Source organism: Felis catus, chromosome A1, assembly GCF_018350175.1.
Source record: "Felis catus isolate Fca126 chromosome A1, F.catus_Fca126_mat1.0, whole genome shotgun sequence".
Lineage (NCBI taxonomy): Eukaryota > Metazoa > Chordata > Mammalia > Carnivora > Felidae > Felis > Felis catus.
Window position 1 is genome coordinate 210,652,585 of NC_058368.1, and position 15,085 is coordinate 210,667,669.

At 41.5% G+C, this 15,085-nt stretch overlaps 1 protein-coding gene across 1 annotated transcript in view; it reads right to left on the reverse strand.

Moving 5' to 3' along the window:
• Positions 1-974: 974 nt before the first annotated feature.
• The window catches only part of SPEF2 (sperm flagellar 2), a 185,765-nt gene continuing 171,654 nt past the window's right edge, over positions 975-15,085 (reverse strand). The window contains exons 34-37 of the mRNA XM_011286553.4: positions 13,491-13,670; positions 7,135-7,374; positions 6,815-6,937; positions 975-1,126 (exon numbers count right to left, since the gene is read on the reverse strand). Coding sequence (XP_011284855.2) covers positions 1,037-1,126; positions 6,815-6,937; positions 7,135-7,374; positions 13,491-13,670 — 633 coding nt within the window. The 3' untranslated portion in view covers positions 975-1,036. The remainder of the gene's footprint in view (positions 1,127-6,814; positions 6,938-7,134; positions 7,375-13,490; positions 13,671-15,085) is intronic.

Consider the following 15,085-nt stretch of genomic DNA (forward strand, 5'->3'; position numbering starts at 1 on the left):
GGCTGGATGCTGCACGAAATGGGATGCTGACAGAGGGTTGGAGTGAGGGGTGACATGACCTCACCTGCATCATAAAAGGTTCCCTCTGTTGGCTTGGACATGTGGAGTTTGTGACGACTGTGAGTGATCAATATGGTAATCAAATGGACAGTAAGAGCAAAGTTTGGATTCCAGGGCACCGGTGAGAAGAATAGAAATTTCTGTGTTAGTCTCTGTAATACCCGCAAAGTAATGGAAATGGATGAGTCATTCAGGGACTGACTTTAGATGGAGAAGGCAGAGTTCTGAGGCCCTTCAACATTTGGAGGTTGAGTAAAAGAGGAGCATCCAGCAGCCACAGGGGCTCAGAAGGAGCAGTCAGGGGGGACAAATACCAAGAAGGGGTTTCAGAGAAGGCCCACCACTGAGAAGACGCCATCACTCACTTAAAAAGAAAACATTTTCTTGAGATAAGTATCATTGAATTTGAGTCACTAATATATACAAGGAAAAAGATATAATGGTGCGAGTAGATTCATCTATATAGGAAATATTATATTCTATTAGGAAAGGATTAGAAATAGATGCGAGTAGCATGGCTGTACCAGCAGCTGATGATGCAGCCATCTCTTCAGCTTGTGTGGGATGAACCTTGGAATTTTACTGCACGTGGAGCCAGAACCACAAAATGTACACATCAGAACTTCCCTGATGTGGAGATTCAGGGGAATTTCCACTATATTTGCCTAATGTACATACTTCTTACAGCGATTTTTCACGACTTATGTGTGTGTTTATTTTTGAACGCATTGTTCTGGTGTCTTCTATTTTCAGAATCACGTCAAAATGCATTCCTTCTTACTTTGTATTTTTGCTCTGTACTTAAGGTCTATTATAGAATATTCTCCCAGTTAAGGAAGGCCCCCTTTTCATTGCCCCTAATAACCAGGTCTAAGTCATTTCTATACTTACAATGACAACATATATCACAAACACCATGTTTACATTTTATGTTTGGAAGATTCATTGCCAAGTAATAAAAATCACACTCTTATTTTCATTTCTTTTCCTCTGTAAGTCTTGAAGGAGATCTCTCTCCATCACTTCCTTGTACATGCTCACTCCTTTGGAGAATTATTTTAATATCCTAAGGGAAGAGATTAAAAGAGAAGTAAGAGACATTAATAAGTAATTTAGGACTAAAGATCAGTGCTTAAACAGTAAGTTGTTTTTATTTCGATATTTGTCTTTAAGAAAATGGTTCTCTAGTTTAAATCTCACCCTGCAACTTGCTGGTTGTACCCTTGGAAAGATATCAAAGATCTTGGAGCCTCTGTTTCCTAATCTAATAATGACTGGAATTGTCACATTAGATTAAGTAACATTTATAAAAAGTAATTTACGCAGTTTGGCACCTAATGAACAAGCCTAAGTGTTACTTCCTTATTCATGAAAAAAACATATTCATTTACTATTAATGAAAACTTCTAATGCCAGATCAACCATATCTACAGATTTACAGAATTTTAGACGAGTGGATTATTTTGAGGGGAGACTTTTACATTTCTCCGTGTTTTTTTTTTAATATTAGGAATAAATCGATCTGTTTTTTGTCCATTTAAAATAGCAGTGTCTTACATTTTAGACCACAGTCATTGAAAAAAATAAATGTAAAATACTATCAAAATGTAGAAGGGATACAAACACGTGTGAAAAATGTAGAGTTATATTTATGCAGTTTCTTTTCTTTCCCTCACAGATTTAGGGAAATGTTCTAAGAATGTAACTTTCTTTTCTCCAGAGCTGAGTTCCAAAGGTTTCAATTTGACTGAGGTCATTTCACTCAAGAAGACAGGAGTTAGTTCACTATCTGAGCTGACCCCTGCTGAGTGACACACATACTGCTTATTTTCAGTCACTGCCAGGAATCATAGTGAATCATTTTCTGGTGAGACCTTGTTTTTTGAAAATGCAGATTTCCTACAGACAGAGGTCAAACTCAAGTGAACTAAGTGAAAAAGAACAGCCGCTCCCCATTGTTAATACTACGTGTTCTTTGACTAGAGAGTATTTACACTAATACTGACTGCTGACTGTTCACTTGGGGATTAAAGAGTCAGCTGCCCGTGATCACCTGACACTCTGCAGCATGGAGAACATCATCAGCTTCAGATGTTTAAATCAGCCCTGGCTAAGTTTGCAGTTGAAGTCAGAGGCCATAATTTTCACTAGCAGTTAATGGAGGAAAGCTGAGAGAGTTTGGAAATGTTTGACTTGGGTGCTTTGAAAACACAATGCACCATAGCAGCCATCATGTTTTGTTACAAATGAGAGGATTGGAGAAAACCTTAAAGTCAGATTCCCTGAAGGCACAGTGGGATGAAAATCCCTTCAAGTCACTCTTAGTAATTCGTATTTTGTCCTCATGTAATTGGGTCCTGACTCATTTGCTTATAAGAATTCCCCTGTGACATTCAGATTTTAATGCTAAAAGGTTTTTTTGTTACCTCCTATTGAATGGAAACCTTAACTTGAAGCATATATGCTTGATTTGCAGGTTTGCTGAAAAATAATTTACATTGATTCGGTATGTGTTTGTTATAAGAAACTATACTCGTTAGGTCGGTATAGAAAACCAGGTGTTCACTTACATTTGTGGATATATTGGTCATAGGAAATTCATTGATTTTCCTCACTAACAACTCAGCTACGATATCTGCATTGATCTTGTTACATTTATTTAACCAAAGCATTTTCTTAATAATTTAGGAATATTACTTGAAATTACCTCTTTGTATAAGATCTATGAAAGCAGAAGTTAAATAAACGACTTTGACCGAATAACTATAAGATCCAACACCAAATCTGGAATTTGCACCTAGGTATTGCCCGCATGGGGATTTCTGGGACATGAGTTTGGACCCTCTGTCATCATGGCACTGCAACAAGGAAAGCCTTTTCACATGGCTCAGAAATGTTTCCTGGGCACCGCAATTACCAACAAACCGTCAATAGTAATAAGAGTAGCAATAATTATAATGTTTAACATTTATTTTTGGGTGCATCCTATCTGCCAAGCCCTAAGCTAAGCACTTTATATGTACTAAGTCATTAAATCCATACAAGAACCCCATGAGGTATGTATGGTAACCTATTTTACAGATGGGGAAACTAAGGCACCGTGAGGTCACTTGGCCAAGGTCACCCAGTGCATAGGTGTGAACCCAATCAGTGTGACTCTTGGGCCGCTCTCTCAGCCACAAAGCCAGGATGCCTCCCAATAGGAGCAAGAATTAAACACGCCAAAATGACTATGAATACTCAGTTTTTTCAAAGATATATTTCAAAATGCTGCTGCTTCCAAACACAAACCTTGTAAACAGAGCTATCAGGCAACAACCTTCACTTCCCACTGTTTATAACAGCAAACAACATTTTAACCTGAAAAACCACATTCTAGCTTTTGCTCTACTTATCTTGAAAGATCTTCAAATAACATCACTGTGGTTAAAGTTCATTTTAAAATGTGATCTATTTACTTCTACATGGATATCTGGAGCAGAAATGGTGACAGGATGGGTTTGGTAGAAACTGAATCTTCAGAGATTTTTTTTTTTTTTCTTTTCCTTCATTTCTCTTCTTTCTTTTCTTTTTTTGCACAATGAAAATGAGAATGGAACATCTTACTGGAAAGAGAAGCTCTTTCGTTCTAGAATATCAGAGTTCAGGCTTTTTAGGTCACAGGCTCAAGTCTCTAACTCACAGTCATATGAATGAGTCCCAATTATGCAGTCCTCTGTCCTCTCATGGCTTTGAGGTGGAGGGCCAGGAAGGACAGGGTGGGGGCGAGGAGACAGGGAGCTGAAGAAGCTGACTCTGCAGAAGCACTCTGGCCACGAAGGAAAGCACGGACAGACTGACTGGTGACAGACAGGCTTACTCTCTTTCTGCTGTTGGAGCACCAGGTGATAATGGTCCGGGGAAACTGACTCACAGAAGGTCAGATGTCCTGTGCTGGTAGGCTCTAGGTCAGAGGGGTGCTGCAAGCCAGGGAAATTTGGGGAACGTGCAAAGATGGCGTTGGTAGTCAGTATGTCCAAGCACTCCTGGGATAGAGCGGGCAGTGGCCCAGAATCCTGCCCTGCTGGAGATAGTCCTGTGTAGAGAAACCACACTGTCTACAACATCACTAGCGAGGTGTACAGCAAGTTGATCAAACTCCTTCCAAAAAGAGAGAAATGTGTACATTTAAAAACAGCCCCATGGACTCCTGCTATCCCTAGGAGTCAGGACACCTTTTCAAGGGGCTGACTCTCAAAGGCAGTCATCCACTGGCTGTTTTCTTAGGAAAATGCTGAATAGAATCTTCTCAGCAAGTTAATCATATTTAGTCTGGCCAGAGTCAAGATGTTTCCAAATCATCTGACTTTGCACAGTTTTCTTCCCTTTAGGGGAAGAAATAATTATGGCATCATTTTATGTTTCTACTGGTTCCTGGTAATACAAGATAAATTCTAATATACATAATTCCAAGGGAGTTTGAAAATTATTTTACTGGTTCAAAATGAGAGGGCCATTCCCTAAAACATAGGACAGCCATGTAAGATGAAATGCAGTCAAAGGTGATGTGCCTCTGGAACTTATACAGGATGACATCTACCCAGAAGAAAGCAAAAGGGGGTTGATTCCCACAGCTGGGGACACTCCTCTGTCCTCTCTCCCCTCCTGTCTCCAACCTGTGGTCTAGTTCTGGTGTGCTCTGTCTCCCCCCCCACTCCAACTAATTCTAGGGTCAACTGACCTATGCCCTCCTCCTCCTGTATGGGGAAGAAGCTAGTCTTCATTAATGAAAATATGAGATAGAAAAAACTGAAAAGGAACATGTAACATATCAGTTTTGATGCAAACAGCAAATGTTTGTGGAATGTATGAACACAGCAACTTGGAATAATTGCCAACAATGTTTCCAGATATTTTGGCCTATTTATATAAAGAGACACAACTTTGTTTTAAAAGAGGCCAATTAAATGTTAGAGACACAATGATATGGTTAAGAGACAAAGAAACACTTAGAGATGAAGAAGTTGCTATCACATCACGTCCCTGCTCAGACACCTACTGGCTCCCCTTCCCCCATGCAGTCCTGTGTCCACGCCTTTGCACAGACCTTTCCTTTTCCCTACAATGCTGTCCTCTCTCCACCCCAATGGCAGAATCCGTGCAGACCTCCTCTCCTCTCCCTCCACTTTCAAAAACTCCTGGCCGTCTTTGAAGACTCAGCTTCTGGAACAAAAAACGTCCTATGTTTTGAATTCCTGTAATGTTGTTCTTGGGTGGTTTACCTCATATCACGCTCTTGTAATTCTTGCATGTAAAAATTGTCTTACACACACAAGTGGAGTTTGGTTGAGAGCAGCAACTGAGGTTCATACTCATTTTGTCTCCCACGAAGTCTTGGATCGCTAGCCTTGGTGGTCAGTGCTCAGCGGCCAAGAGTAAGTACAGCAGCCACCAGTTCAGAAGTCCTTGCCGAGTGTCAGAAACCCCACCATGTGCCTGAGCAATGCCTGAGCTCATTTCATTCTCACTGCAACCGTCTCTGTCGGAATGACTGTTACTCCCATTTAACACATGCGGGGGCCAGGATGAAGAGAAAGTTTAAGTCAGGTCTCTAGTAAGTCGTCTACCTGAGATTCAGTCCCATGACTTCCTGATCCTTGAGCCTGTGTTCCTAAATGCTATCATCATACTTCACTACCAGATGAGTGTCTGCTGGCTTGTTAGAAATTGATTTCAGTTATTACCAACAGAGGAGATACAATTTATAAGCAAAAAGATCAGCGATCTAAAACAAACAAATTTAGGTCTGAAGATATTCACGTCTGAATGGTCTCATTTCTGGGCATAGAAGGTTATCACTGACAAGTCAGGAGAAATGTGTCTTAGAATCACCTTCATTTTATTGAAGTGAAAGTGCTTTTATCTTAAACTCAGCACACCCTTAATTGTCCAAGAAACAACTAGCAAGAGCCAAATAAAGAGACTTCATATGGTTGAGCCGGTACGTGAGGAGGCTGTACACCTGCCCCACTCTGATTGGGGCGTGTCTCTGCCTGCCTTGTCCCTTGTCATTGAAGACCTGGCATTGCCAGGGTGGACACACATTCAGCACATGCGGTAGAGACTCGCTGGGTCACTGTGATCTCTGAACTGCAGCCCTCCCTTTCTTCCTTCTCTCCTTCTGTGGCAGCCTAGTCTCTATGGGTTTTGTCCTCAGTTTCTCCATCTTGCACAGTGTTTCCCTGATGGAACTGACATCCAGTCTCCTGTGTGTGCTCACACTGTATGCGCTACATAGACAATGGGTGCCATGATTAGAGAGAACAACTACGTCAGCACTTGTTTGGGGATCATGGTCTCCTTAGTTCTTTTTGGGAAGGGGGGATTCTATTCTCCATACTCTTCAGTCACAGGCTAGTTATTAGCCGGCTGGAACGATCTGGAACACTAACACTGCCTCTCATCCAGCTTTCGTCTCATTCACTCCAGCCTTCTGTCATAGATCCAAGATAGCCCCCTTCCTAATGAGGCAGCTCCATAATGTTAACAGTGTCATTCATAGTGCAGATAGCTACCTCTACTGTTCCTGGCCTTGCTGCCCGCTGGGTATCACAGGCCGGCTTCTCTAACCTGATGCTTTTACCAGCTTAGCTTCTCTGACCCTGGTTTGGCCAGCACCAACTTCTCCCCTGTCTCTGTAGTCCGCACTGGAAACGTCCCACCATGCCCTGACCCTGAGCTTGACTGAATTAGGACACCTTGGGATAATACTCACGGGGATTTTATAGTCTGAATAACTTGAAATCAGGTCTTGAATAAAAGGGTGCTTCAAAAGAACAGCAACTCTGACTGGTTCCAGATTCTTGGCACCTAGGTCTTGAAATACTTTTATGAAGTTCTTTAAAGAAGAAAAAAAAAAGTGAAGTTAACTTCACAATCCTGCAGATGTTAAAAACTTGTTTTACTTAATAGAGGAATTTGCCATAATTTCTATACAATGATACATTTGAGAGCAATTCCATGAAACTATGCTAAGACTTGAGGGTGAGTTTTCTTATGTACAAGTTACCCCTTTTCTGAAGGAGTCTAACCAACCTCTGAGTCAGCGTTCTCTATCTGTAGGTGGCTGGCAAATCTGTTAGCGTCCTGCACTTCTTTTCCCCCTCGGAACACTTTGAGTAGTCTTTCCAAAGAAATCTTTTCAGTGTTTGCGTTCTCAGGGATATCTTCTTCCTTTTCCTCCTTTTCTTCTCTTAATTCCCTTTCCTCACTCATGAAGTGTCCCTCACGTTCAGGATATTCCTCAATTGGACTCATATCAGTAAAAGAGGAGGCCTGCACGATTTAATGAAGACAATATGAAGTCAGACTGAAGAGTTTCCAGTAATGGAGACATTTAAACACACCAATGTTGTCACACACTTTTCACGCAATGAAGCGATGGTGCCTCCCACAACCTAGCCAAACAAAGTACCGAAGAGAGCGTACTAACTGCACTGGAGATCACATCGAGATTCTAGACCAATTCTGCCTGTGGATCCAGACACCTCAGTGTGGGGTGTGTCTTACCTCCATAGATGCTTCAGCTCATGCACTGCCAGGCACTTTGGATTCCTCTGTAAGTGGACACTGGAGTGAATTAGTGTGCCTGATGTCTGCCTTCTGCACATGAATATAGATTTTTAAAGGATTTGCTTTGGAAACTGACTGTAGCCGAGAGGTTATGGCAAGTTAATTTCTCAAGCTTGATAGATTCTAAGAGCTTCAGAAACATTTGTTCGCATACCAGAGGTTAAACCCAACTAAACATTCAGATGGCAAAATAGAAAACAAATTGAACATAGAAAGTCAGGTGGGATTTTTACGGCTGCTCATTGAAACACGGCCAAGAGCCATGAAGTCGGTCGGCCTCATGAGTATGGTAAAGAGTACAGTATTTCTGAAGTAATTTCTTGTGTTTCAAAAACCTGAAAAACATTCCTGCCTGTTGACCTTGTAATTATAGATCTAGGAATTGATTCTAACAAAAACATTCATTTGCACAAAGACTTCTATATATGGATGTTTGTTCAGTGTTACAGCAAACACAGAAAATCTGCAATTCCAAAATCAGAGAGTGGTGACATAAATTATAGTATATTTCTGTGATGGAATACTATACTGCCATAAAAAGTGTGGTTTAGAAGAGTACCTAGTGACTTGAGAAAACACTCATAGAGGTAAATGCAAAAAAAACCCATAAAATGATAAATACACTAGGATACTCATTTTCTTATATATCTATGCTTATTAGTGAAAAAAAGAAAGGGGCACCTGGGTGGCTCAGTTGGTTAAGCATCCGACTTTAGCTCAGGTCATGATCTTGTGGTTCACAAGTTTGAGTCCTGCATCAGGCTCTGTGCTAATAGCTCAGAGCCTGGAGTCTGCTTTGGATTCTGTGTCTCCCTCTCTCTGCCCCTCCCCTGCTCACACTCTGTCTGTCTCTATCTCTCTCTCAAAAATAAATAAAAACATATACAAATTTAAAAAAAAAGAAAAGAAAAGAAAAGAAAAGAAAAGAAAAGAGAAAAGAAAGATACAGTAAAGAGTTAACAAATGTTTACCTCTGGTTAGAGAATGGATGATATTTTTTTCACTCGTTGTACTTTCCACATACTCTACATATTTGTATTTATTGTATTCACTGTAATAAACGCATATATGTGTGTGAGTTTTTCATGATCAGATTGTTGATATTTGATGATTTGCCACAGAAAAATGGGTGTTTTTGGAATGTTGACTGATTAGATGCCATAACACACCTGAATACCGACTCTCCTTTATCCCAAGAAAGGAAAAATGATAAACTTAGGCTTAAAATAAAAGGAGGGTTTCAATGTTTATAAATATTCAGTTCAGTATAAGCATTAAGTGCAAGTTAATTAGTCATGAAAGTTCTTTCCAAATAGGTATGAAAGCCCTATATATAAAAAATTATGATACAGCAGGAAATGAAGCCTGTGATAGTGGTAAGTCCCTTTAGGAGATTTGTAGGGGCTGTGAACAGTGTAATGAAGACAGGTTTCATTTGTTCTAGCTCTGTGTGGGTTGGGTTTCTATATCCTTTGGTAAACTTGGAATTTAATCTAAGACAGAGAGAGAATGCATTATCAGGTGAAGATTTTGGAATTAAGTATAGATCTATCTTTCTATCTATCTACCTACCTACCTATTACCCATCTATCTACCTATTCAAACTCTTCTCTATTTTAAACAACTGAAATATTACATTGCAGAAATGTGAAACTGGCCTTTTTGTGCCCACCTAAGACGCTTGGAGATCATCACACAGGTAGTGTAGGATGAATGGATTTCTACTTAGACTGCAATATAAATGTTACAAGGACACAATAAATACAAAGCCTGTGGGTGAATAAATAATTAGTCAGATTAGATGAGCAGGTGATACCTAAATAAAAGAGAGAAAGAGCCTTGTCTCTCTGCCCCATTTTCATAGACTAACTATTCAGAGGCCTGATATAATCATCCTGGGATAAATGAATTGTTGCCTTTTGGTAACAGTCCCCAGAACAGTGCCTGGCCATGAATTTCCTTCATTCAATCAGTTCAGTCCCACAACTCAGAGGCAGAACAGAAGGTCAGTCCTTGGGACTAATATGGGTCAAGTGTCAAAAGAGTAAGATGGAATTAAAATTTAGATGTTTTGAACCCCAGCACTTCAAATGCTCTCCCAAGATGCTTTAACAAGATTTTTAAAATGTGGGAGTTTCAAACTCACAATTTACTGAATTCCAACATCACAACACCACACCACATAGGCCAGAATGAACCATTTTTCCAAATGTCAACTTATTTAAAGCTTCACTAGGACCAGCACATACTCATGAATGCTTTGCTCTTGGGATTCTTTTAAGTTACCCAAGAAACTATGGATTTGAACAGAAAGCCTGTGCCACATTGAATAAAACAGCATGAGTCACTGAAATAGAGTAAGGAAGAATAAAATATTGTGGATGTTTCCAGTCATTCATGTGGAAAGCAAAAGCAGAGATCTGACTTAATGTCTTGGGAGTGAATATGGATCTGTTGGAGGTGTTATTTCTGAGTAAACTCATTATGGCTTCCTGGGATGAGGTTGCCCAGGAAACAAACACAGCTGGAAAGGGCACAGAAACAGAGTGGCATAATTGGAGGCAGGATGCTAAGAACAAGAGGTGAGCAAGAATGAGGGGGGTGGGCGGATTCTGTATTTCAAAAGCTCAAGCACCTTGGGTTCACCCGAAGCCAGGAACAGGCCTGTGTGTGGTATGTCACAGGCACGCTCTCTGCCTCGTGCCCCTCAGGCCTGTTCCATCCCTGTGGTGTTGTGGAGCAGTTCCTGTGCAGTGTGCTTGGACTTTAGAAGAGCTTTGAGGAGAAGCACTCCAGGGGCATTGCTTCTTGGTGGGGCATTAGCTTCCCTGAATGAGTGGTTTAGGGACAGAGGGGATGCAGAGCCCTCCTGTGCTAGCTGGCCTGGCTGCTACTCACCCAGACAGCTGTATGTTGCTATAGGAACAATTCTAGCACAGGCTTCCTTTTTCCTGGACTTTCTAGCTCATTGCAACCTCCTGGATTCACTATTGCCTCTGATGGGAATGCCTGCTCTCCTCCTCTCTACCTTAGAAACAGAATTCCATTCCTCCTCGCTCTCTCCTCTTCCCATCTTTCCCTCCATGTTTATAAACATCAATTGAACATTTGCTATGTGGCTACTACTGTGGTGAACATGAAGGTGGGTAACAGGTTGTCCCCAATTCAAGGTAGAAATAACTTATTAGAAGGATTCAAAAGACAAACAGCTGCCTGAATTACTAGCTCTTCTTACTTCCCTCCTTTGTTCCCCCACAGTATGCTCTAACACAGCAGCCAGAGAGATCTCCATACATTTAAAGTCAGATGGCCATATTCCAATAACTTCTCATCTCATCTCTCAGCAAAGTCAAAGCCAAGGTCCCTACAGTGGCTCCTGGGTCCTTCTCCCCCTCATTTATTTTTCTTACTACTCTCCTCCAGCTCATTCCTCTCCAACTATAATGGCTGGTCTTTGGAATACACCCAACACCCCCTCCCCCCCCACCCCCCCACCCCCCCCACTGTCTGGCTTTGGCATCTGCTGCTGTCTTTACTTACAATTGAAACTACCTTGCTGTTCTTCCCAGCGTTGCAACCTACCCCAGCTCCTGTATTTTTCCCTATATTATTATTTTCCTGTAGCATTTATTATCATATGATGTAGTCTATATGTTACTTACTTTATTCCTCATACCAAGGGTGGTTCCCAGTACACAGAGAAGCTGGGAAAATATTTGTTGAATAAATGCATGTATGCATGAAGTGGTGCCCAGCCCTACCAGAGAGGATCTGATTCTAAGGGGGCCCCGTTGAGACCTCTCAGTGTTGCTCTTGAGTGTCAGGGGAAACTTCGTGAATCATCTGGTAGTTGAAATGGGCCCTGGATACTGGGGAGGCCTTGAGCCCTTCAGAATGAGATGAAGGGGACACCAGGTGGAGGCAATAGCAAAAACAATGATAGGGAGGTGGGAAAAAGGAAAAGACAAACACCTCTTCTGATCAGTAAGACCCTATGTTAATCTGTCCTTTTCGCTGTGTTCCTTCCATGTCTGGCACATTGTTTTCTGCATGGATGGGGGCAATTAGATGGAGTCTCTTTAGGGGAGCCATCAGCCTTCTTCTGTATCCCTTGCAGACCACAGGGCTATTTACAAAGTGAATTACATAATTAACTGACCCACTCAATGAAATCTTTACGGAGCTCTATGCCAGTAATTCGGGTTCAGGGTTGTGACAGGTTCAGAACAAGACAGATGGCACCTCCCTGTCCCCTGGGTGCTTAGAGTCTAGCAAAGAACTGACCTGAAGAAGTGACTGTGAGGAGGATCGTGAAGGGAGAAACATAGAACTCTATGGAAACATATGGCAGGGGCTGCCTGACATCACCTGAGGTCAGGGAAAGTCTCCTGGAGGACAGACATGTGACTAAGATCTCCTGGCAGGCCGCGATCCATGCCAGAGTTAGCTTAGGGAGGCCCAATCTATGGGGGGAGGGTACAGAAGCATCCCTGGGGAAGCGGCAAATGCAGTCCCAACAAAGGCAGTCCATATCTGACTCCTTATTTACTTGGGAAAACTGAAACTGGCCTTCTACTATCTAAGAAGACAGAATACTTGAATGAAATAAACACTCATTGCTGCACTTTCTGTCACTGTGCAGGTATTGAAGTAGCATCTACAGCACATCAGGTTGAAGAGCCTTGAGTTGGCAGCTTACTGGGCACCTGTCTGGCCTCACTCTGACCCTGATGGAAGAGGAAGGACATCTCTTGTCCATTTGTCCCAGGTCAAAATTTAGGGTTGCATCTCAGAGAGTCTATTTCTTCCTAGATATGAAAGCTGTCACAGAAACTTCCTTTTTTCTTTCTTCCTTCCTTCCTTCCTTCCTTCCTTCCTTCCTTCCTTCCTTCCTTCCTTCCTCTTTCTTTCTTCTTTCTTTCTTTCTTTCTTTCTTTCTTTCTTTCTTTCTTTCTTTCTTTCTTTCTTTCTTTCTTTCTTTCTTTCTTTCTTTCTTTCTTTCTTTCTAAAAGAACCCAGCATAGTCTATTTTGACGGACATGTATGAAAGGCAAACAAGTGTGCCTAGGACATCTGAGGAATTTGGACTGGGCAGTACCCTTCTGCCCTTTGTGTCCATAAACGAAGAGAGAAAAAACATTCCATTACAAGAATCACAGCTCTGTCCCCAAAATGTCAGAGGGATACTAAAAAGTCATGCAGAAGAACATCTAATAAGTACATTAGTTTGTACTCTGTTCTGAGGCTTTTCCACCCAAGACAGCCAGGGAATGCCAAGCCTTTAGAAATCTAAAAGGGAATGTGAGGTTTAATTAGCTATTAAGCTTCTTTGTCTTTAGATGTGGGATATACAAAGTACTTGTGGGTTTCAGGAGACTGGGCTTTGGCCTGAAACACTATCAAGTGTCACATGTATGTGGGATGTCTGAGGCCTGGCTTGTTGCATTTAGACTTTCCACACAGTATGACAGATAGATTGGGTTGATACCCACTTATTCACTTATCAGGATAAGTACTTCATGTAAAATAAAGGCTGTCCTTTACAGAACAAACTTGGATTCCACCAACAAATTTTGAGCAAATTTTGACTTTACTACAAAGGTTTTTGTTTTTTGTTTTTTGTTTGTTTGTTTGACAGTGGGTCTCTAGTTCTTAAGCCAATTGAATAAAGCTTTATTGAAGACCTAGTGTGTGTAAAGCACTGTGTTAGGTATCCAGAAAAATACAGAGATGAAAAAAACTTCTGTTGTTAGAAGTTTAAGATCTTCTGGTAGCCCCCTCCAGACCCCATTGCTGGCCCATTTCTGGACCACAATTACCTTTTCTGCAATAAAAGTAGGAGTTTTGGTTGGTTGGAAGACGTGAGTCCCAATGGCCACACTGAGGGCCCTGTAGACCCCTTCCACAGCATCTGGATGACAAGCAAAATAAAGCAGCATCTGTGTGTAGTCAAGTTGAGGTGGGTCCTTCTCATAGTCAGCAAATAGCCTAAAGAAAAACTGTCACACAAGAAGAATTCCGATCAAACATAAAAGGTGAAAACTGGTAGTTAATAGATGGACAGGCAATGAAAGATCCTTCCAGGAGCTTTGGAATATAGCCACTTTCTGAGGATTGAATTAGTAAAAGTAATATATAATGAATAGTATTAACTGAAGAATATGCTAAATTAAAAAAACAGAATAAATAAGGCTCAATATTCTAATTTTAAAGAAAATTGTATGCTAATTAATGGTATCAACATATTTAGGAAAGAATGTGCTAATAATAATAATAATAATAATAATAATAATAATAATAATAAAAATGTGGGGATGACATGTGAAGCAGGAAAAGGGAACCACAGAACAAAGACCCATCCATCTATCTATCCTTATCACCATTCTGACAAACTGGGCCCTGACTACTAAATATGAAGCTTCTGGTATATCTCCCTACCCTGAGTGGCAAGAGGGGGAAATGATAACTAAAGCCACTGGGACTCTAGCCATTAAAATCTTTCAACTGGTCGGGGCGCCTGGGTGGCGCAGTCGGTTAAGCGTCCTACTTCAGCCAGGTCACGATCTCGCGGTCCGTGAGTTCGAGCCCCACGTCGGGCTCTGGGCTGATGGCTCGGGCTCTGGGCTGATGGCTCGGGCTCTGGGCTGATGGCTCGGGCTCTCGGCTGATGGCTCAGAGCCTGGAGCCTATTTCCGATTCTGTGTCTCCCTCTGTCTCTGCCCCTCCCCCGCTCATGCTCTGTCTCTCTCTGTCCCAAAAATAAATAAACGTTGAAAAAAAATTAAAAAAAAAAATCTTTCAACTGCTCAATCCTGCTCTGAACTTCATACTTAATTTGTTGACAGTAATGTGGACTCTTTCCACTGTGAGTTTACACTGGAGGAGAAAGTGTGCTAACCACTGAATATCAGTTTTTTTGGTAATCTCTCATTCATTCTAGATGACTGAGCTGGAAGCCAGCTCTATATGCAGTGTTTTGTGCATTTGGCAGCAAGAAAAGCTAGTGTGTGGGAACTCAATATCCCCTGAGCCCCCCCCCCCCCCCACAAAGAAGCTCAAATCCTGGGACTCACAGGTCACACCCAAGCACCTACATGGGCCTGTTTGTAGAGAAGACTCCTTTCCTCAGTGAGCTTTTCTCGTATATGCACATTTAGTGGCCTGGAGAATCTTCTTTTTTTAATTTAAATTTTGATAAAGTAGATGATTCTTGAATGGTCTAAGGTTTAGACTATGAGCTATATGAGCTTTGCACATATGGCAAGCTCCTAGATGATTCTAACACTGATGGTTCTGGCCTAGACTTTGAGAAGCAAGTGCCTAGATCCATAGATACCATGTTATTCTTGGCTACCCACAATACTTACAACTATGGACACACATTTAATTAGACAGTCAGAAGAGTAAGTTTCTG